The sequence below is a fragment of the Crassostrea angulata genome, chromosome 3 (assembly GCF_025612915.1).
Source record: "Crassostrea angulata isolate pt1a10 chromosome 3, ASM2561291v2, whole genome shotgun sequence".
NCBI classification, from domain to species: Eukaryota; Metazoa; Mollusca; class Bivalvia; order Ostreida; family Ostreidae; genus Magallana; species Magallana angulata.
Window position 1 is genome coordinate 35,346,201 of NC_069113.1, and position 24,928 is coordinate 35,371,128.

The 24,928-nt window shown below is 31.0% G+C and overlaps 3 protein-coding genes across 5 annotated transcripts; all 3 read right to left on the minus strand.

Moving 5' to 3' along the window:
* Positions 1-2,351, minus strand: LOC128178393 (complement C1q tumor necrosis factor-related protein 2-like). Of its 2 annotated transcripts, XM_052845529.1 has the most exons (4): positions 2,309-2,343; positions 1,108-1,186; positions 764-963; positions 1-497 (listed from the first exon to the last, which is right to left on the minus strand). In XM_052845529.1, exons 2-4 carry the CDS (start codon positions 1,164-1,166, stop codon positions 106-108), a joined length of 651 nt encoding a protein of 216 aa, XP_052701489.1. In that variant the 5' UTR covers positions 1,167-1,186; positions 2,309-2,343; the 3' UTR covers positions 1-105. The 2 variants fall into 2 exon arrangements, with proteins under 2 accessions (XP_052701489.1, XP_052701490.1); XM_052845530.1 differs by lacking the exon at positions 1,108-1,186 and having other exon boundaries at positions 2,309-2,351.
* A 9,353-nt stretch (positions 2,352-11,704) lies between these two features.
* On the minus strand, positions 11,705-12,600 carry LOC128178029 (uncharacterized). The gene is made up of 2 exons (XM_052845019.1): positions 12,441-12,600; positions 11,705-12,081 (listed from the first exon to the last, which is right to left on the minus strand). The coding sequence occupies exons 1-2, from the start codon at positions 12,580-12,582 to the stop codon at positions 11,705-11,707; spliced, it is 519 nt and encodes a 172-aa protein (XP_052700979.1). The 5' UTR covers positions 12,583-12,600.
* A 5,323-nt stretch (positions 12,601-17,923) lies between these two features.
* Positions 17,924-19,199, minus strand: LOC128178863 (collagen alpha-2(VIII) chain-like). Of its 2 annotated transcripts, none has more exons than XM_052846245.1 (2): positions 19,019-19,199; positions 17,924-18,430 (listed from the first exon to the last, which is right to left on the minus strand). In XM_052846245.1, the coding sequence occupies exons 1-2, from the start codon at positions 19,197-19,199 to the stop codon at positions 18,039-18,041; spliced, it is 573 nt and encodes a 190-aa protein (XP_052702205.1). In that variant the 3' UTR covers positions 17,924-18,038. The 2 variants fall into 2 exon arrangements, with proteins under 2 accessions (XP_052702205.1, XP_052702204.1); XM_052846244.1 differs by having other exon boundaries at positions 17,924-18,442.
* Between the last annotated feature and the right edge of the window lie 5,729 nt (positions 19,200-24,928).

Consider the following 24,928-nt stretch of genomic DNA (forward strand, 5'->3'; position numbering starts at 1 on the left):
TGTCGTGTATCAAATATTTATTAAAAGAACACCAGACAAGAATGATCCGCAAAATATCTGAAACATCGCTTGAAATGCTTAAAAAGCTTTCAGTGTGAATTTTGATTACAGTTTATAACCAGAAAATGATGTATACTTCTGATACATATTAGCTGTTCCACTGAAAACACCAATCCAAACTTTATCTCCTTGCTTTAGCTTCACTATTGTCATTTTGCTACAAGGAAGCCATGTCTTAGAAATCACATCGTGACAATGGTTCCATGACTTATACTGGTCGTTCACTACAAGTGAAGTGTGGGCATATTGACCTTTCCATGTAAGAGTTGTCCAATCAAACGCGTATATCCCGCCGCTAGGAGCCGTAAAGATTCCGGTAGAGGCGTTGTATCCCTGTCCTTCGTTCAGATCAACCGTTTCGAACACAACCCGTGCTTTTGTGGCAAGATTTCTTTTATGATCTTTTAATCGAACATCAAAAGCAACCACTCGGTGATCTAAAATCATCGTAAGAAAATAGGTCACACACACGCTCATGTATCATTATATGCCAATTCTTAACAGTACTTGTAGAATATAATTTTAAGTCACTTCCAAAGCTTTTTATAGAATGGGCCGGAATATTAGTTACATATGTACATTAATTATAGCATTTTATGCAGTTCCAGAACCAAGGCAAAATAACATAAAAAAGTAAAAATTAAAAAAAGAATATCATTATAATTCCGATCAAATCCGAACAAGAGACACGATAAAAACATACACTTATCATTTAGATGACTTTCACTTGTCTTAGACGTCCTAGAATCATTTCTACAGTTGTTTCTGATAAATCCAACAGCCAGACAGGTCTCTTCCACGCTTTTGTAATCCTCTCTGAATAATTTCAGAGGTGATACCTTGTCACACAATCCACATTGTATTGTGATCATCAGTAAAGCAAATGTCAAAAACATCCTGAAACTTATCAAAGATATCAAAAAGTTAATTAAAATAAGATATGGTATCAATTTAAGATCATAATATCTAGATAAGGATGTGAATATTTACTCTAATTATATGCAACCTTAAGAAAATGGAAATTTTTTATATGTGTATTGCACGTACTGATAAGCAGAGATATTCTGGAATGGAACAGCAGTACCCGGTATCTTATCTTTTAACATGCAACGACACGAATTTGAACCTAAATTTTGATAATCATATATATTAGTTACTTATACTAATACATTTTAGTGTCAATCCACGAGTTATAAGCAAGTCATATCTTACTCACAATTCTATTTCCGTAAACAAAGCTCATACCTTTAATTTGTTTACTTACATATGCTGAATAGAACGTACATGCTTTTAAACAAATTTAAATTAACGTACTAGCAAAGAAAAAAAAATCACCTGAAACAAATCTTACTGGTATGTATAAATATATATCCTTAAACAGTTTGTTTAAAATGTAGTTGTTATTTTTATAGTTTCTTATTTAATGTTAGTTGTATTGCTAGATTTTGTTTTCCTTGTTTTTACCCATGTAATTTATTTTTTTTGTCCTGAAAAAAGGCCTGGTTGTCCCGACAATTTAACAATATCATTTGTCGTTAGCAATTTTTAGTGCTTTATATAATCAGTTTACTGGCTTAGTATCTGTATATTTGATCCGAAACTTAAAGATGCCCAGTGTTGTAAATTTTATTCAGGCTCCATATATATATATATATATATATATATATATATATATATATATATATATATATATATATATATATATATATATATATATATATATATATATATATATATATATAAAAGAAAAAAAGCAACACTTTCTGCAAGACATAAGCGCTTTCATTGTTAAAAATCTTTAGACGTTTTACAGTCGTTAAAACTATGACGTAGTTACGTAACTACGTCATAGTTTTGAACGATATATATATATATATATATATATATATATATATATATATATATATATATATATATATATATATATATATATATATATATGATTGTCCTGAAGAAAACCAATTAATTAGGTTTCTGTAAAAAGAGTGTGGGCTTTAAATGAGCTTATAATAATTTTCCCAAAGTATAAATACATGTGGATATGAGCTTATTTTCGTGTATTAGTCAAATGTAGGACGTAATTGTTCATGTTTAAATATATAGTATGGTGAATCATTTAAATAATTTGTGATCAGTTGATATGGATATTAGGTTGAATATTATTTACATGTATGATTGTATATACCATTAAAAATAAAAAAAAAAAAATATAAGATAAAATTTAATTTAAAAAAAGTTCAGTACTTACTTGTATAGAAACTCTCAGTTTCAATAAAAAAATGACAATTATATTATAAATTCAAAGACCCATCATATATATATATATATATATATAGTTTTTTTATAGAAAAAAATATAAATCACCTTTAGTAACAGCTTGGACATTAAACTGTAAAATAACACCAGATATTAGTATATATATAATGTACTGAAAAGCGATTAGTTGACTTAAAATTAGCTCTTACGATGATGAGTACGTCATGGGGCCTATCCTTGTTGTGTTATAACTTTCAATACCTTTTTAACGTCTTATCAACATATAAACTGTCTTGTCGTTTTATTTTTGCAAATATTTCGCATTGTGTTGAGATATTTGATTGAAATTGAATGGTTTTATTGCTATCTGCAACATATCAAATTAAAAAATAAATGGTTAAAAAAACTGAAAATAAGTTTTATTTACCCATGTATCGAGAGAGAAATGTTGACATAGAACAAGAGTAATGCATTCAATATGGTTATACACATGTATTGACATAAATATGATTTAATTTCTTGGAAACATTTTGCCAAATATTTTGTAATCGAATAAACCTAATGGGCGCGGGAGTTTTAATGGTACGTCACCTAAATCTGAATCTAGCTCAAAGAAGTACATGATGACTGACATTGACATTAGAACATTAGAAGCCCTACCCGTATATTATGATTATGATTCAGTAATCAGATTTTACATTTCTCATCGACGGATCTTGTTTCATCCATCTGTCATCAAACTGATACTACATAAGCTTGAAGAAATTATTTCGGATATGAACCAAACCTTTAAATCAAAATATAAGCTAACTATATTTACCATATCAAATATAATCATGCACAGCATAATTGAAAGAGCATTGCATTTTTTCATTGTCACAAGTCTGTTCTTATCCTGCATAGTAACAGACATGCATCAAATCATGGTAATGAGAAGAAAAAAACAACACTCATGCAAAAAGTTTATACATATTAGCATCTTAAGCAAACGCTTTTTTTCAGATTAAAGTTTTTATTAATGTTAAAACCGTATTTCAAAGCATAATATAATATGTGTAAGTAAAAAAGGTTCAGTTATTTAAATGTTAAATTCTAACATCAGTATCAAAACCCATTTTACATGTTAAATGGAGAGTGAATAAAATAAAACAGAGGCTCATGCCGATTTGTTTAAAAGATAACAGCAGCCCTCTAACTACGATAAGCACCAATGTAAATTGCAATTAACATTCAGAATATTTCTATAAATAATAAACTGATAAACAAATGTGCATAATACAAGAAAATACTCACGATATGTATAGCTATAAATCAATGATTTGTAAACTAAAACAACCTTGTTATGTTCTCACAACAGCTGGCATATTTTAAACGTAAAACCAGGTTAAAGATTTAAAATGTACCAGCTGTTATAAGATCATACGTTAGATTTTTTTTCAAGTTGGATAAACGAGCGTAATAGTTTGTATGCAGCAAAAATCAGGATCCTTTCATGGGATAAAAATGTCAAACACTGTAGTCTTTGATATCGTCTAAGCTTAATCTCCAGGCAAATTTATTAGATAATGGGAGGGGCGCAAGAGTGTATGATATCATCTTTTGTATAAATTAAATAATGATTATATTTCTGGTATTATATTACATTCTCTACTGCATCCAAAATTAAAAAATAAATAAATTAAAAAAATAATAAAAAATACTAATGCCTGTCAAAAAGCAAGATCAAATAGATTTAAAAGATCATGCACAGATCCGGGAATTTTTCTCGATAAGGGGAGGGGGAGTGGGTCCGAAAAATAATTTGTTGGCCCCTCCTCCGTCCCCTCTCTAGATACCAATGGAGAGGCCCATTCTAGGCAACGAAGGTTCTTCTAAAGTATCTTAAAAATTTCGCGCTATGCCATAACAAATAATATTACTATCGCCTTTTATCTCGATAAAAATTCGATGAATCCAGTGGTTTGTAGAAGCAAAATAATTATTATAGTGAATTCCTTTTTGGTGAAATAAGCAATTTTTGAAACAGCGACAATCAATACATGCAAATGCATGTAAGAAATATTCAGGTTGATGTTAATGTACTGTACTTATCAATGGTTTTAACATGTTGGAGGTGTATAGAAACCTATTTAGCAAAGATTGGGAACTTCAACTGTTGCAGTCGTTAAATTTTTTTGTAGTTTTGTTGTTCACTTGCCATGTACTGCCTCAGTTTGTTTATTGTTACCATCAAATTTGTTCCTGTTATGTTATATAATGTAGAGAAAGTGGGGAGAAATTCATAAATTTGTACAGTCAAAAAAGTAACTAAATACTGTGCTAAGCAAATACGAACATTTATTTTTTTGTAAATAAAATCATTTTAGAATTATCATTTCATATTCCTACGTCTTTTATCTGAATTTTTTGGGGAAGTGATAAAAGTAATGGCGAATTTTAGCTAAAAGACCTAAAAAAAACCCCCAAAATTAAGAAAAGAGAAACGACGCACTGTACAGCCACTCCCTGCTTTGGGAAAAATGAAAAAGTTTGCAGGGTTTTTTCAGTCATACAGCTGCAACAATAAGAAAAGAGGCCATATGACTATCAACAAAATATAGCATTTAAAAAAAGATTGTTGTTGGCTTAAAATCTTTTGTAAAATTATTGTTTATTATCTTTAACCATCTTTGCATGACACAACAAAAAATTTGAATTTTCAACTGTTATAGTGTGTAAAAATATATTTTTTCAAGTGGTGTGGTTTGTAGTACATGTATCAGGTTTACATTGTAAATCTTTCATACCTATAAACTGTTAAAAGTTTAATGCTATTTTCTAGAATTTTGTATGTCTATTTATAATATACACTAAAAAACAAAGAAATTGCCATTAAAATCAACAGTTTCATTTTTTAATATATTAATTCTTTGCTTATATTTAAAAAGATAGTACGGCGCATCTTATGAAAAACCGAGTTCGAGTTATTTTTGTACATGTACTTGTAGATGTATAAACTTTAAGAATATTACAAATTTCTCCATCAAATCAATTTGATTATTTCATTTAAATTATTAATTATTTGTGATATATATATCACAACCATTAACGAAACACATGCAGGGATCGCGAAGATTCTTTTAGACTGGATTGTTGATAGATATATATACGTCAACGTTTGTTATTTCTGTTATAATTTGAAATCCACTGAAGAGCCGATCAGGCGAAAGCGCTCTGGATTAAATTTGAAAGAAATGGATTATTGTGTTATCGTCTACTGAAAACATTTATATATATATATATATATATATATATATATATATATATATATATATATATATATATATATATATATATATATATATATATATATATATATAGTCTTCTATACTAATACGCATGCGTATTTAATATTAACGAAACACATGCAGGGATCGCGAAGATTCTTTTAGACTGGATTGTTGATAGAAATATGTCTTTTCTACTTCTTCCGGGTGATAATTGTTCACAGTTTTTAGAATGACCAAAATTATCATTTTGCAAGGATGCATTTTGTGGTTTTTTTTTATTTTATCATAGGAGTTGCTACAAACTATATTCGTTTTGTAAGTGAATGCTTATTTGACATTTTAATGTGACGGTATTCATGTTGAAATGAACTAAAATTGGTAAACTATTTGCAATTTATCGAGAAAATGATGATGTCACCCCTGCGAATGTGTTCGGAATGTTTTATTTATCGCTGCTAAGTATGTAATAAATCCAGAGGTACTCGAATGAAAGTTCACGAGACTTCACCGAGATCTGTTCAGTTCCTGTGAAATTTCGAGCGGAAGTATAAGTGTTCGGATAATATTCTCAAAATAAGTAAGTACTGGTCGATTTTCATATCATATGTCTTATTTCACCATCTAGCGACATTGGGTTGCTTAATAAAATCATAGCCATGTTTGATGCCTGTAGTGTGCAATAAATAAATAATGGGTGAATGTTTTGCATAAAAACTTAGTGTATCGAGCCATTTTCAAGGAACATTCTGCATAAAATAATACAGTCTGTTTCACTATTGATGTTATTACTAGGTCAGGCGCGGATCGAAAATTAATTCTTAGGGAGGATCTCTACTACGCATGTAAATTTTCGCAACAGCAGAAAAAAGCTGTTTTTGTATTGTCAAATTTATTTCTAGAACACATTTTATCCACCAATTAATGAAGATAAAGTTTAAATCCAATAAACCTCTAGAATTTATATTTGACTACAAGTACCTAGATTCTCTAAAATAGACTATAAACACGAGGCACGATTTTTACTGCGAAACTAAAAGGGTCAAATAAAACCACGTGGTCTAAAATTTAAATGACAATAACATTCGCAGGGGTGATGTGTTCCGTTTAGAGAGTCTCTTCGAGTCTAGTCGGGCGAAGATCTTGTAGTTTTTAGCACTGTGCGATGAATTTTTGATAACCAAAATCCACGTTACAAATGAATTATATAAAATTTATCCGGTTTTTACGACCTTTCAGTTTCTGGAAACTCATGATTACATTTATTAGGTATGTGAAAAGGATTTTTATGTACCTAAACTCTAACAATCACATTACAATTGCAACTGCAATTGCAAGCAATTTTCCTCTATATGAGCATACGTATTTCTTGAACTTTTAAAAACTGCTTTTTAGGAATGTTTATGATTATATAGCAGGAAAGCATTTATTCAAGTTTACATGTAAATGCATTGTTTATATTGTTTTAGATGGTGTGTCATTTTAAACCTTTTGAGAGGTTTTGTGATCAACAAACGCTTCAAAGAAAACACCTTGATGTTGAATTTTATAGACTATATATCTCTCTTATGTAACAAAGAAGGAACGGAGGAAATAACTATTGCTAAAATTTGTATCACCCAAAATTTAAATACTCTCATAATAATATTGAAAGACACCATAACTTGTTTATTGAAGATTTATTATTATAACCAAAAACAAAATCTGCATCTATTCTGTTAAAAAAACTCTTGGAACTTAGAAATTCTCGCATAAATCAAAATAATTTTCTGTGTGCATTTTGTAAAAAGTTTATAACCAGAAAACATAGTATACTGATAATGTATACTCAGTATTAGCTGGTCCATCGAAAACTCCGATCCAAAGTTTATCTTCATGATTCAGCTTCATCATCAGCATTTTGCTACAAGGGAATCGTGTTTCTGAACGACCGTCGTAGCACAAATTCCCAAACTTAAACTGGTCGTTCACGACAAGTAAGGTGTGGGCCTGCTGACCTTGCCATGAAAGAATTGTCCAATCAAATACGTAGATCCCACCGCTAGGGGCCGTGAAGATTCCGGTAGAGGCGTTGTATCCCAGTCCTTCGTTCGATCATTTCAAACCCAATAAGGGTTTCATGGCAAGTTTTCTTCGATGATCTTTTAATCGAAGATTTAAAGCAACAACCCCTCTGTGATTTTAAATAACCATAAAAAATAGTTGGAATGCATGTACATGTATCATTTACATATAACTTAACATAATTGTACAATAAAGTTGTAAGTCATGTTTCAAGATTTTTCAACAATTGGAAATAAGATAAAGTTTTTTTTTATACAGAACTTGAACTATCTACGAAAGAAAAAATCAAGAAAGTCATTAACACGCTTAGAAACAACGAAGCTCCAGTCATAGACAGCTTAGAAAGTGAACTGTTTAAAGCAGATCCTAAGATAGCTACAGACCAGCTACATGTTCTGTTCACAAAAATCTGGGATTTAGAAGTGCTTCCAAAGGACTGGTGTAAGAGACTTATTATGAAGTTACCAAAGAAGCGTGATATAATGGACTGTTCAAACTGGCTAGGCATAACTCTTCTATCGATTTCTAGTAAATCTCGGCAAAATAATCTACATGCCGATGAGTGAAGTTATCGATAGCAAACTAAGAAAACAGCAAGAGGGGCTCAGACCAAGGTAGGATGCATATACCATATACTATATCTTTACTTTGCGCAACATCATGGAGCAACGCATCGAATGGATCAGCAAATTACACCTGAACTTTATCGACTTTGAAAAAGCGTTTGAGAAAAGTTAAAAAAAACTTTATATAGTAATCTTATCTTCAACATATTCTTCTAAAATATTTATTACTAGACTCTCTTTCTTAATACGCCCGAAAATGCTTGAAATGTAAAATTAAGCAAAAAAATGCACTTAGTGCACACATTTCAGTAAACAAACAGAGTGCATATAATTTTAAATGAATATAAAGAAAAAAAATATTTTTTTTAAATAACGATTCCTAACTGACAGAAGTCGTGAAAGTTTAGTTTACTTTTTTATATCAGCCTTTAATTTAAAATTGTTCTTATACTCAAATGCATAAATAAGTTATTAGGCATACCTTTTAAATTGTCTATATGAAAATGGATTTAAGATTTCAAGTTTGCAATAAAAGGTAGACTGTGTGCTTTACTGAAACGAAACAATGGCAAAATGTGAAGACAAGAATCAAAATAGAATTTTGTACCCATAGATGAATATATACACATTTGTTTTATATTATGCACCTTCTAAAACATGGTTAATGTGTACAGTAGTGTTTATTTTCTTCTTTCATTCTCTCGGTGTCTATATCAGGTAATGTGACTGTAATTGCCTTGTAGTTTTGTTGTTCGCTTGTACTGTACTGCCTCAGTTTGTCTATTGCATCCTTCAAATCTGTCCCTGTTCTGTTATCATATAATCTAGAGAAAGTGGGACGGAATTTATAGATTTGTACAGAACAAAAAAAAAAACAATAACAAAAACGCAAGTAAATACTGTGCTAAGCAAATCTGGTATTTCTTAAAAATTGATTTCATTATTTTAAAATTATCATTTCATCTTCATACATGTCGCTATAGCTTTAATTGCTTGTTGTGTAGCTTTAGTGCAAAAAAATTAATTTAAATAAAAAAAACACACACAAAATTTAATACTATTTCAACCACTAGTATTTTTTATTAAAGCTTTTACAAAAATTGATGCTTTTTTCGAAAACATTGTGATTTTGACGGAGCTCATGCTGTTTTTCAGGACTGGTGCAGACAAAGTGGTGAAGGGTAAGGTGACCCTCCCCGTCTATCTAAATGCCACCCGTTCCCACCTGCTGCTCACGCGCGCTGGGCTTTGACACAGGAGAAGGAGGGTCAGACAAGGACCACAACTTCTACGAGAGGGGAATGGCTATCATCTCTTCAGATTTTTTGATAAATGTGACCATTACCAACTTCAGTTATGTCTGGTTGACATTTATATGATGTTTTGTCTAGTATTTAAAAATGCATGTTTACAATTTTTTTGGCTTCAGTATTGGCAAAATAGCATTTGTAAAAAATGGATTGTGATACACTAGAAGAATCTTTGTGAATATATTATTATTCATCATCTTTGATATTCTCTGCATGACACAAAAAATGTTCAACGTATAACTATAAACATATTAAGATATAGGGATTTTATTATTTTGTATACGAAATTTGGATCATCGGTTTAAGGTGGCTCTATACACCACTTTTTGATGACCCAGTACGCAAAAAAGTAAATCTGGAAACATGCATTTCCGGTACTGGCTGATTTAAACTGAGGTGAATTGTATGGGAACCGCTATTTTGAAAAATTTGTTAAATGGATAGATTTAATTTGATAATTGGAAAATTCATTACTTACAAGTAATGTGGTATGTGACACCTTCACGTTGTGTGGTATTATTTATCGAAATAAACAATAAAATCAAGTATAAATTTTTTAAGAGTTTCTTTAGCATCATCGATATGTTACACCGTAGCGCAGTGGGTTAGTGGGTTCACTACAAACCAGTAGGTCATGAGTTCGACTCCCGTTGAGAACAATAAATTTTTTAACTTTCCAAAAATTTCTAAAATGTATTTTTTGGTTGAATACCGTGAAAGAAAATTCTAAACAGGTGAAAATATTTCAATTATAATATACTTTAATGCACATTATTATCGACACCTAACGGGGATGAGAGGGTTGCTTTGAATTTCTCTCAGGTTGGGATACATAAATCCTATTAGCCTAGTCAATGTTCCCCTTTATTTATTTGACTTAGTTTTGCACTAAAGCGAATATATTCACTTATACAGGGCAAAGTCTATAATGAAATATGCATGTATTTATCATTCCAACATTATATTTAGGAAATTTTCTTCAACTCAGAAATGAAAAGTCCCCAAGGTGTTTGGGCCTTGGGACTTAGGAATGATAACCCTTACACGAGGAACTTTCATACCAAATAAAATTTAAAATATTTTTTGTGTTTATTCGCAATTGTTTTCATTCAATTTTTTATTTCACATTTATTAAAATACATTTTCTTATAACATCAAGCAACTTTTTCAGATGATTTGTCAACAGAGTAAGAAAATATGAAAAAATATATTTTGGGGAAATACTAAAAAAAATTGCAATAATAACATTTTTGAATGTTAAGAAGTGTTATATTTTTTTTTTGTGTGTCCGAAGGAAATATCCATCATATGACAAAATAATGTCTTTCAATTTGTTGATAGCTGTCTTTTTAAAAAATATTTTACAAAAACACGAAAAAACATTAAAAAATTCTTTAAAAATACCTATAGTATCCCTATTGTCATTTTAATATTTGATAAGTATATATTTTGTGGTCTTCTATTGAAAATTGGAATAAACTGTGGGTGTATAGAGCCACCTTAAGCAGTGTTAAGTAAATTCCTGGAATTCTGGATGTCTAATATATTGGTTTTTGTGTTTTGATAAAAGAAAATATTCAAATACCCTTAAGTAAAATTAAGCTATCAAAATCTATGCTGTAATGTTGAAACATAGGCCTAATAATATTTGGTTAATAAATATTTTTGGTGGTATTGTCTGGCGTGTTTTCCAAAAAATAATAATTTAAAGCAATGCCACTCAGTATTTTCTTCTCTATTTTCTTATAAATACCAATTGTTCACACAGCGTTTGACAAATGCATAGAAAACAATTTTTCCAGTATGAATATACGCATTCCTTGCATTTTTTAAAAACTCCTAGAAATGTGTAGGGCATACAGCGGTTAATCAACATTTATTCAAGTATACATGTATATTATTCAAGATGATCACATTGTTTAAATGGTGTGCCCTTTTTAAATCTTGGAAAATAATATCCATATATTCTTATAGTGATCGATAGGAACCTTGCTATGGTGAAAACTCATTGATTTTGAGTTTCAAAAGATATCCCCCGTTACTTAGCAAAAGACAAATTACTCTTTCTAGGATAAAAAAAATTTAAATACTCTTATGAAGATATTCCAAAAGGAAGTCATATATCGAAGATAAAATATTTCTTGTATAAAGATATTTGAATAGAACTTTCATTTTATTTTGATTACAGTTTATAACCAGAAAATGATGTATACTGTTTATAAATATTAGATGGACCAGTGAAAACTCCGATCCAAACATTATCTCCTTGTTTCAGTTCCACTATCGTCATTTTGCTACAAGGAAGCCATGTCTTCGAAAACCTGTCGTGACAATGGTTCCAAGACTTGAGCTGGTTATTTACGACCAAAGAAGTGTGGGCGTATTGACCTAGAATTGTTAGAATTGTCCAGTCAAACACGTATATCCCGCCGCTTCCGGTAGAGTTGTTGTATCCCAGTCCCTCGTTTAGGTCAACCGTTTCAAACACGACCCGTGCTTTCTCGGCAAGGTTTCTTTTATGATCTTTTAAACGAACATCAAAGGCAATCACCCGATCATCTAAAAGTAAGGTTGTATTCATTTATGAACCACCATGAACAAAGGGAATAAGTCTGATACAAATATTATATTTATATACATGCATCACAGTATTAATATATCAGGTTATATTTTTAAAAATCTTTTTTTCCAAAGCATAACACAGAGAAAATTTCTTTTTTCAGAGTAATTGATATACGTATCATTCGTTGAGGGAGGCAAAATGATTTAAAAGGAGCTGAAGAACATATAATTGAGCGTGGTTATTTCATCTATCTTTTTGATTTTGTTCTCACAACAAAATACATGTAAAATGTGAAAGCATATTCAAAGCATAAACTTAACATGAACAATGCTTTCAGCCTAAGTAATACTTAAACTCGTCTTAGAAGTACTACAGTTGTTTCTGACAAACCCGACAGCCAGACAGGTCTCTTCAACGCTTTTATAGTCCTCTCTGAATAATTTCAGGCCTGGTTTCGGTGACACTTTCTCACATAAATTCCATTGTATTGTAACCATCAGTACGGCAAATAAAAACAAAACATCCTGAAATTTACATGTATCAACATTATCTGTATACATGTCCAATGCAGAACGTAGTTTTTGAGTGAGGTTTTCTTCATGTATAAATCATTTTAAAGAATTTATGTATGATTAAAAGTAAACAGATATAACATGGAAGTATATGGGTATAAATGTAAAAGTACATGTATATTCCAAAAATAAACTACTTCTTTTTTTACAACAAACAGAAAAATTAAGCAAACTTTAGAAAAAATCAGGACTCACCTGTAAGCTAGACAACTTTCAGTTCCTACCAGTAGCTGCTATGTACAATAGGTTTGAAGAAGTATTATATATTTGTCATTAAGAGTAAAAATTTAAATTTAATACTGCGTTTTGTCACAGCTTGGATAGTATACTGAAATACAATGCTAAAACTGAAATATTAAAGCAAGCGTTTACATACTGTGAGTACATATACATGAATTAAATACTGATTTTAAAAGCTATATCTTCCGCATCCTGGCTAGCCAGGGGTTTTCGGTCCACTTTCTTCCCCATAAACCCTTGGCAGATCTCATTACAAAAACTCGGGGATACGGTGGCGCTATCTATCTATATTTAATTTGTATGGACCTGTAGTTAACGTTTTGAAATAAAAAATACGTAAATTACTCCAAACCAAGTTATAAGAATATTACTTGGATATATATTAAGTCCATTTCTTATAATTTATTTTTTCTGTATTTTACTGTACAAATTGAGTGCGTTTTACTTAAAAAATGATAACAATCGACAAAATTCAAATCTAACGTCAAGCGAATTAGTACGTTTTTGACGTTGGTGCATTGTGACATGTTTTGTGAACCAGATTATACAAATTTAACAATTTCTTTTTATCCAATCAAATACCGCGTTACAACCAGAAAATTAAATTATAATGCAATAATTTGATTTAGTTTAGAAGTTACAATAATTAAAATGTATTACAATCCGCGTGTTTTATACATGATTTGTTGCTATAAGAATGATTTGTTTCTTTGTTATATCATATTATATGATTTTAAATCGTCATTTTTATCATTTCATTTTGAATAAATATTAAATGTTTATTGCATGATGGTGAGAGAGATAAGAAGATGAATTTATTCGAGATAAATCATATTTTCAGAAGACATCGCTAGAGGGGAAAAATTGAAAAAGGAAAAGGTTTCGTTTCATTTAATTGTTTATTATATTGAATTAATACAACTATATGAAATACGCCGAGCTTTATCTGTAATATTTTTTTCAACTCTATTAAAGCAAAGACGTGAGTGTTTGCCTTTTTATGTTCAATTCTTTTACATATATGAAGTAGCAAATATATAGACGGGAACTCGACGGCTACAATCTACCTATTTGTTCCTTATTATGTTTATAACTAGACATTATTGCACCACAATCCTGTCCTTTGCAAAACAAATTACTTATTGGTCCTGTAAATGAATAAATGAATATTTACGTTCAAAGCGTATTTTGAACTCAAACCCAGTCTACGCTGAAGAGAAATATAAAAAATCGTAAATTAGATTATATAGTTTCAAAAAAGGTAGTGTGTGTGCATCTTTTGAACATGTTTTGAATTAATGGCAAATATATGCAGTACAGAAAAGAATCAAATAAGAATTCTACAATTTTGGTTATTAAAAACAATAAACGACACTACTTTTTCCCCCTTTAAAAATAATTAGAAAATCAAACATCAATTTTGATTCCTTTATAAATTATGTCTATATCTTGTGAACTTATGATCTTTTGTGAATTGGGCTTGATGTCGTTTCCACAGGGGTTCGGTTGTCGGATAATGCAGTTTTTTATTTATTGTTTCCAAAGACAAAGATAAAAAGAATTGTTAATCTTATATCTTTTCTGTATGATAATAAAAACACATACTAAAACTCCCTGTTTCAATTAAATTACAAATGTATATTCAATGCACTGTCTGTGGAATGTGTCGGATTAATTCAAAAGGTTCAGTTGCTTTGCTTCGATGTCTTTAGAATTTTTCTATACCTTAAGGGATTCTATAACAAAAATTAATGAATAGAAATAAAAAATTACGGTCAAAGAGTATTTTTGGACTCAAAGTTAGATAAAACTGTGTCTGCATGGATGTCATCAGTGGTAAGGCTGCTCAAAGTTATTTCTACGTTTAACGTCACCTTTTAAACACCAAACGTACGAGAAAGTACGATAAAATTTTTAAAAAAATGTTCAAGCACTGATTTTCATTTATTTGTATTAATACAGATGAGCGCATTCATGTTTTCTGTAAACTACATGTAATGATCTTTCTATCAGTTTTAAAGACAATCCCATTGGGTATCGATACATGATTAAAATTTGGTATTTCTACAGACTGCAGCATTTTAGTTGCAAAAAATAAAATCAAACTGGAAAAATAAAACTGAAAATTGGGGATTGTTTGTTTTTTTTCGAAACAACAATTTCCTCAAAGCTTCAGTTCGTCCATTGAGTCCTTCAATTTTGTTCCTGTTATTATGTAATCTAGAGATAATCGGACGAAATATACAAGTTTGTACAGTACAAGGAAAATATACAATCAAAAACTGTCAAACAAGCCAGAAAATTTATATCTGTTTAGCAGTGAAATTATGTCAGAATTATTATCCTATCTTTCTGTCGATGTGTAGTTTCAGTTGTTTGGTGTGTAGCTTCAGTGCCAAAAAAAAAAACCAAAATAAAAAACAAAAACAAAAACACGTGATTCTAACGAAGCTTTTGCACAAACCAATGATTTTTCGATTATTTATGGTATTCCGATGGGGCCACTTCGACCTTCGCACTTTCGCCTTTAGGTCGAGGTGCGAGAGTGCGAAGTTGCGAAGGCGAAAGTGCGATGGTGCAACGGCGAAGGAGCAAAAATGCGAAGATGCGACGACGAAGAGCGAAGATGAGAAGGCGAAAGTGCGAAGTTGCGAAGGCGAAGAAGCGATACTACTATCGCTCCTTCGCCATCGCAACTTCGCACTCTCGCCTTCGCATCTTCGCGCTTTCGCCTTCGCCTTTTTATAATTTGAGCTCTCTATCGTTAGCTGTATAAAAGGACATCTGAGGCAGACAATGAACTTTTTAGAATTTATTTTCAACAGCCGACGCAGATCAATAACTTTTTCGGAGGGGGGGGGGGGTCGATGGATAATTATATTTGTCGGGGGGGGGGGGGGGGGGGCTCCGATACATTTTTCGAGAGATTTTATTACAGTGAAACTTCTCAAAACCGGCACCCCTGAAAACCAGCACCCCCTCAATATTGGCCGATTTAAAAAGTCCCGGCCAACTCTCTCTTTATTTCTTATATATAAACCCTTAGAAAACCGGCACCCTCTGAATACCAGACACCGGCCGTTTTTTGTCGGCCGATCTTTAACAAACGTGTGAAATATACCCTCACAAAACCGTCATATAGCCAGAGTACAGAGACACCTCTATAATTGACGGGAGGTGTGAAAACAGCAGGTACAACGACTCGAGTGTCAGTGTGATAGGTGTTAATTATGCGGGTTGAATATGGCGTTATAACGGGTTGTTTAATAAATGTTGTTGTATTAAATGATTGAGAAATCATGTTTTTGTGTTTATTCTTGTTTTATTCTGTAATTCATTGACTCGATTCGTATAAAGTAATTGTATTCTATTTTATACTACACTGAACTCGGCGAAAATCCTCGGCGATAAATCGAACGTCAATTATACAAGCGGCATAACTGTTTACCTACAAATTCTTGATAAGACTTTATAAAATGTGTTATCTACTGTGATTTTATATTCTACATTCACACAAAAAATATTTTAATTTCATTTCTGATAAATGTTTCCAAAACTAAATACTTTTCAGAGTTTCAATATAAACGCAAGTTGATATAAGCGGCCTTTCAATGGAAGTTTGACATATGCCTTTGTGATTGAAATTTAATTTAATAAAACTACGTATGTATGTGTTATCTGTTATTATTTTTCTGTATCTTCTGTAGTTTGATAATACGATAATTAAGGGGACGCTAGTTTACCGTCATGATCAAAGTGAACAGTTTCTACTTTGCAAAAACTTCTTTAAAAAAATTCAAATCTTATTTTTTACAATAAGTTACAAATAAAAAGCATTATACCTGTATATCTATACACGTATTGTATTTATATAATTGGATCAAACAGATGAATAATTTTCTCGATAATGCCAATTTTTACAAAACCTCAGTAAACCAGCACCCCCTATAAACCGGCACTTTTGTCCGGTCCGGCAACCTGCCGGTTTAGAGAAGTTTCACTGTATATATGATTAATAAAATTAAATTCCCCGGACCCTCTCTCTCCCTTTACTGCATGTGTGAGTTATTAATATTGAATTTTCCAGGGGGGGGGGGGGGGCGACCCCCTCTCCCCCTCTAGATCCATACAAGAGCAAGGAGTGTCGCATAATGAAATTAGAATGTTACTGTGTTTGATCCAAGGTAAACAATAAACTGGTAAGTGACAGGAGTCTGGAAGTGCATATGTATACATTATGGCGGATATTACATTTTATATGGAATTTATAATGATTATAGGCATAGCCAGCACTGGTAAACATATATGTCACATATACACATTAATATATTCATAAACATTCATAGTAAGCACAATGGCCTAGCGATTTTGACGAAGCTTATGTTGGCACAGAAGGAGAAGGGTCGGGCAAGGACCACAACTTCTTTGAGAGGGGAGTGGCCATCATTTCTTCTGATCTGGGATAAAAGTTGACTATTATCAAATTCAGTGCTGTCTGGCTGACAATTACCTGATGTTTTGTTTACTATATTAAAATGCATTTTAACACGCTTATTGGCTTATAAGTATTGTGAAATATTTATAGTAATACTATGTATTGTCTTATGTGTTTTCACTGGAAAATGTGAAGCCATATTGTTCAGTACTTTGTCCTCTATATCCTATATAGAGATTACAGTACTTTAGTTCTTTTTATTACTTATATTGTACAGTTTTTATACCGAAAATTTTAAATTTAAAACTAGAGACGTTTAATTGTCCCTGCTAAACTTACCGTTTAAATGCAAATATTACTCATTTTTTTAACATTATGAGGTAAATAGGCGTTATCATTTAGTAACAGACCAAAACCTAGCTACAGTAAAACCACGGACAGATTCATTGAAAGAAGTGCCCCACACACCTTACAAAGTAATTTAAATGGAATTCCCTTTTGTAACAATTTGTTTGCAAAATCATTGCATAGTTTTAAACCAATCTAAAATAAAGTATTTTGTCCAGATTATGAAAAAATTTAAAATACATGTACATGTAGTTCCGTGTATCCAATGTTTTATTAAAATGAACAGTGACCAAGAAAGAGATACATGATAGGAACTACTTTTATCTAGTATTTTGAAAATACTTTATCGTACATTTGATTACAGCTTGTAACCAGAAAATGAAGTGTAGTGATTATTGATATTAGCTGTTCCAGTATAAACTCCTATCCAAACTTTATCTCCTTGCTTTAGCTTCACAATCGTCAGTTTGCTACAGGGAAGGTATGTTTTAGAAATCCCGTCGTGACAATGGTTCCACGACTTGAACTGGTCATTTACGACAAGAGAAGTGTAGGCAGCTTGACCTAAAATTGTAAGAGTTGTCCAGTCAAACACATAGATCCCGCCGTTAGGGGCCGTGAAAATTCCGGTTGAGGCGTTGTATCCTAGTCCTTCGTTCAGATCAACTGTTTCGAACACAACACGGGCTTTTGTGGCAAGATTTCTTTTATGATCTCTTAACCGAACATCAAAAGCAACCACCGGGTGATCTAAAGTTAAAGCTTTAAATAAATAAAACGTCTTTAACAAAAATGGACAGGAAAACGATTCCTTTATCTAAACAATAAAATGCCATTTTTTCTGCAATGATTGCTACCTTCATAATCCATATAAATCACAATTTTTATTCCATACTTTTTACTTCAGGCAAATTAACGAATTGGTTGTAAAGGGTAGATAAAGTAACTAAATAATTGTTAATGTACATCAGTACATTAGATTGTAGAAATAACGAAGTCGTCTCATATGGGAATTTGATTTCTGACATGATAATCTCGTGCAATTTGTAAATATTTGAATTTAGTTGATGAAGAATTCAACCGATCAATAGCCTGGTTTGAACAAGATTGTAAAGATTTTAGTCCTGTCATTTTCTAAAGAGCAATGAATTACAAACTAACTTCCGTAAGAAATTGAGAGAATTATACTCAGTAGATGTTTATATAATCATATTATTTATTAAACATACTTGTAGAAAGTAGCCTTTATTGTTATCAATGTTGCAGTGCAGTTTCTGGATAATGGCAGCATATTACAAAGATTTAAAAAACGACTATTATTTTAAATAACACTATTACCCATCTTTGACATCGCCTTAGAATTATTTCTACAGTTGTTTCTGACAAATCCAACAGCCAGACAGGTCTCCTCCACGCTTTTATAATCCTCTCTAAATAATTTCAGACCTGGTTTCGGTGACACTTTCTCACATAATCCATTATAAATTGTAACCATCAGTACGAAAATTGTCAACAACATCCTGAAACTTTCCAAAGATGTTTTGAAATCAAACCTAGATAAATATCGTATTATGAAATATACCTTTATGATTCAATACATGTGAATAGATATCAGCAAGCAGAAAATCAGGAAAAAAATCAGCAGTATACTTTTTCATCCCCTTTTTAAAATATTTCTTAATTCACTGATTACGCAGATGTACTCAGATGTATAAACTTTAATTGACATTGCAGTTTATTTTGTATTTAATATGTCAAATAAAATGAATATCTAATTTTTTTTGGTCAGACTTGCTGTTCAAACTTTGTATCGGTAAATGGTGAAATCAATTATTTTCTTCAAAGTTTGGCAAAACCATTGTAATTTAAATGGATCGTATTATATTAGATCAACCACAGAAAAATATTCAGTAAAATACCTTTTTTCAGGGAGGGCAAAAAACTATTTTTCTTTTAAAGAAAATCCCTTCATTGGCCATTGAGCAAAGGCTACGTAACAAAATTATCAATAAGGAAATATATTTTATAATCAAATTATATGTGGTGTCGATAATTCCATGAAATTGAACTCACGTGTCATCATTAAATTGCATTTCACTATGATGCACGCATAAGTAATTTTACATCATTATAAGTGTTAACGGATATATAAGGTCAATACCAATAATTTTTTATGACAGAATCATTACTTACTTACTTACGCATCAACTTTCGATTCTAACCAGTGAGGAAACGTTACACACAGTAAGTTTCTTGAAACGTCATATATATAAATACTGATATGAATAGAAGATATCATTTTACGTTTTATAACAGCTGGGTCATTAAATTGCAACATGATATTAAAACTGACTGATAAAAATGTAAATGCTTATAGGAAATATACGTATATAAGATAAATAAAATATTAATTTTAAACATACTGAAACTTTGCATTAAAATAAAAAAAAATCTTACAAACTGTAACATAAAGCTCAGTAGAGATAATTTAGAATACGGAAAGAAAAAGTGTCTACTCTTATAAATATAAATCAATTTACATGAAATTTTACATCTGCAGTATTTTTTTCGGTATCCTTAGAAATAAAGCAGTTGATATCAGTTGAACTGATGTTGTATACAGTGATCCTTCCTCCGAAGATTTGCGATATAGAACACCCCCCCCCCTTCAGTAATGTTCAACTGCGTGATTTTTATTCAATAATTTAAACAATGATTGTGAAGAATGTTAAAATGCTCGATGCAAACAATGTATCGACGATATAACGTCAAAAAATAAGTAGGTACGGGAAGCCTCACTATGATTGGTTAATGATGTAGTCACAAAACAGTCACCCCTTACACCTTCCTTTTCGGGTGAAAGCTCGATCGTAATATAGGCAACATTTCTTTATGGGAATCTCTTTATGGGGGAGTCTCGCTATATTATATGACACCTGATTTAATCAGTGCAATCGGTGATGAATGTTAAAGTAGAATTTGTCCGCAAATAAACAACGTACCAAATAGAACTCCATTCTCGTAAAGCTTCTAGCAAGGAAGATTCATTTTGACATTCATTTGATTCCACAGACATCGAGTTTAATTCTCAAATATGAAAGTTATCAATGATTAAAGGTGAAATAAATTACCTATCAGATCTACCTTGAAATTTTAGATATGATTTTTAAAGCCATAAACATTCATTTAGTTGGAAAGAAATCAGAAGTATGTGGCTTTAAAATTTGAATATGATTTTATAATCTTGAACAGAGCTTCTCATTTTAAAGTGATTAATATTGTCTAAAATGGCTAGTATCTAAAGACAACCATGGTTGAGATTGATTAAAAAACAATTCCTATCCTCTTTAAGGAATAAAAAAGTCTTTTTGGTCGGTTTATTGATAAAGTTCAAACTTAGAACGTGTATCGATTGTTTATTAGTTAGAACAGTAAACAAGAAAGATGCACATTTTCAGAATTCATATCTAATATATTTTTAAAGAACTTTGACTCAAGATTTTGATTACAGTTTATACCCAGAAAATGATGTATACTTTTTATACATATTATCTGTTTAACTGAAATATGTCATTTTGTCATTTTGCGACAGGGAAAATTTTGTTAGAATTCACGTCAGTAGCAGTGGTTCCAAGACTTAAATTCGTCGTTCACGACGAGTAAAGTGCAGGCATATTGATCTTGCCATGAAAGAATTTTCCAGTCAAACACGTAGATCCCGTCGCTAGGGGCCGTGAAGATTCCGGAAGTATGGAAGACCGTTTTGTTATTTGATTTTAAATTATATTAACCTGTCAATGTCAGTCTACATGGTCTACATAGTCCGCCTAGAGCTAGATTAAAAGTGACGTAACGAATCCTCAAAACACCAAACCCCGCGAAGTGAATTTAACAACATTATATTTGCAATATGTAATAAGAAATGAAAACAAATTGATATGCTTATTAATCCATTGTTATTGTTATTGTGTAACTTTTTTTTTATCTTAATACAAGTATATATGTAATAAAATCACATTCTCATAACAGTATTTAAACTCCATATTTTGTTAACTCGATAACGCAAATATAATAAAATCACACAATACAATTAAACACATTTGCATTGATAAAAGGTTACAAAACTTTATGTGTTACCAATGCATTGAAAAGAAAGACGGTTAAATGGGCATTGTCACGATTTTGGTCAAGATTTGTTCTTTAGTTTTTAATGTTTACAATGCTACAGAAAGACATTTCTAATAGTTAACCAAAATTTGAGTGTCAGTCGTCGAGATACGCGAGATACGCGAGATACAGAGCACACAATTCTTTGTCAGGTAAACAAAGCTCAGATCATGATTTTGTTTTCATTTTGAATCTTGAAAGAAAATTCAAGGTTTAGACCTTAAATAAATGTGACAATTTATTTATGTTCAAAACAAATTAGCTGATATAAAAAAATCAGCTTGAAAAGAATCTTTACCAGTATATCAAAACAATGTGAAAAAAAACAAGGCACGAGCCTTGTTTATATAACATGGAATTGTAAGCTCTAAATCGTGCTTAAAACTCTACGACTGACTCTTAAATTGTGGTTGATAATTAGAAATATATTACTTAAGCATTGTAAACAATAAAACTAGATAAAAAAAATTTGACCAAACCATGCCCATCTAATAAGTTGAAACACACAAGTGTCATCATTCAGATCTCTTACATAGGAGCGGATTCATATTTTCAATTTTCCAAATTTACAAAACTATGAGTATAAGTTGAATCTCACAGAAGATTTTACTGATTTAAATGTTGTGTGGTTCGTTGAACGATTTTTTGAAAAACGTGTCTTAGAAAATGAGTAAGTCAAATGTAATTATTGGAGCAGCAGTAGAGTATACAGTTATTTTGCACCACAACACTAATCATACATCGTATTTGATTTTTAGCATAAAGCTTATACTCTAATTATAAGCATGATTCACACACGTTCTAATAATTGAGATAGTCCATACGCAAATGGCAATGAAGACCACAATGTTTGTAAAAAGCTACACATGTGATACATTTACATGTAGTTTACCGAAATGTCTGAAAGCTGATTGAAACTACAAAATGACGTCAGATTCACTTAATTGCTGCGATGTATTACTTTTCTTTTTGACTTGTATTGTAAAAATAAAAGCTCCTTAATTATGGTAAATTAATACATCAAGACTTTTTAAGAAGTGATCTACCTTAATTTAAGAGTAAACAAATGGAGCCATATTTTGAATAATAATCATTGATAAACCAATCAACCTGGATTGCAAATATTCGGTGGTTAATTTTTGTCAAAAAGAAAAAAGGAAAAGCTTTTGATTTAGATAATATTATCCAAAGTCTATCCTTTTAATAAAGACATAGAAATACATAGGCTTATAACTAGCACTACTAAGTCAAAAAAAGTACTGACATTCCCATTTTTTACTGATAAACTTAGACATTTACTGACAATGTACTGACATTACTGATAAACTTAGAAAAGTACTGACGTTTTTACTGACGTTACTGAAAAACTTAGAGAAATACTCCCACTTCAGCTTAAAAGATGTGAAATTGATTAAATAATGTATTTTTAATTTTAATAAAGAATTAAATTATTATTAAACTTATTGATAACATTTTCCTTGAATGAAAATGTCAATTTTATGTGTAATTTAATGAGTGTAGGAGAAATTGAGCCAAGCACTGTAAAGTACTGACCCCATTATTCTTACTCTTACTGAATGAAATTTTACCTGATCTTTTTTAATTTATGTCATTTTTCACCATTAATTAATTTAAAAGCTACCTAGATACAGTGTAAAGTTTATATAGACTGATATTAATTTTGAAGCATTAACTGGGTCTGTTATATTTAATTTGTTTCATGTAAACAAAAAAATTATGATAAGAAAAATTGTCATAATTAAAAAAAATGTAATACTAGTATTGTTGTGTTGTACAAAAAGGAAGGGGTGGAATTGGAGTTGGATTTTTGCAAATGACTCGGAATGCCACGGGTTTTTTTTTTATATTTTCAGACATAAAACATCTTAATGTTTTAATTCAATGTTGCCATATGCAGCTAATCACATGTAAAAGTAAAAATCATTTGTATATAAAATTTGATGTGGGATACAACATAAGGCTAACCGGTAGTAGTCAGACCTACCGCGCTAAAAAATATCAACTATTACAAGGTCTATGGTGACATGGTAAAGAAATTGTGTTAACTTTAATAGACCAACATTTGTACAGTTTGGAGAGAGAGAGAGAGAGAGAGAGAGAGAGAGAGAGAGAGAGAGAGAATTAAATTTACTACATGTAATAGTTTACCCGGGAATTTATTTCCTAGTATTAAAGTTAACTGGCAAGCCTTATTTCATTACCAATTTTTTTTTATCATTCCGTGGCCCTGGTAAGAACATACACGACATACATGAAAATGTAGTAGTTGTATTTCTATACATGTAGGAGTTTATGTACAGAGAGAGAGAGAGAGAGAGAGAGAGAGAGAGAGAGAGAGAGAGAGATTGCATTATATTTGAAAGTTAAATTAAAATTTACAAATTAAAAGTTAAAAATAGTTTACCCAGAATTGATTTCTCAATTCTCAATAAGTTGACAGGCAATCCTAATTAAATCCTATAACTTAAAATGTATAATTATTTAGATTAACTTAGAGCGGTCAATTTAATCTTTTATACATCATTGTTTTATTTTACACCAGATCAATTGATCAAAGAATCTGAAAACACATGTTTAACAACTGGTTGATTGAAGTTAAAGTTTTCAAAGGAGAGTTGACATTATTTTTTCACTTATATATAGCTACTCTACACAGACCTTCTTGACAATTTGCAGTGTACGGTAGCGAGATTGGGAACAATGAGGTGACAGACACACGTGTACACGTATATATACACACACTTCCTAAGATATGTATGGCCAGTAAGTAATTATATAATAGTTAATGTACACAGCCCTTCTTGACAATTTGCAGTGCACGGTAGCGAGATTGGGAACAATGAGGTGACAGACACACGTGTTCTTGTATATACACAATCGTCATAAGATCTGTATGCTCGATATAATGCTAAACAATTCTGCAATATGTTGTTTTAACGCCCCCCCCCCCCCCCCCCCCAGTTTTTCAAGTAAAGAAAACAGAATTTGAAAATTTTGATTTAACAGTTTTAAAATTTCAAACATGAACGTCATTTGACACAGTGATATGAATTAAAACTT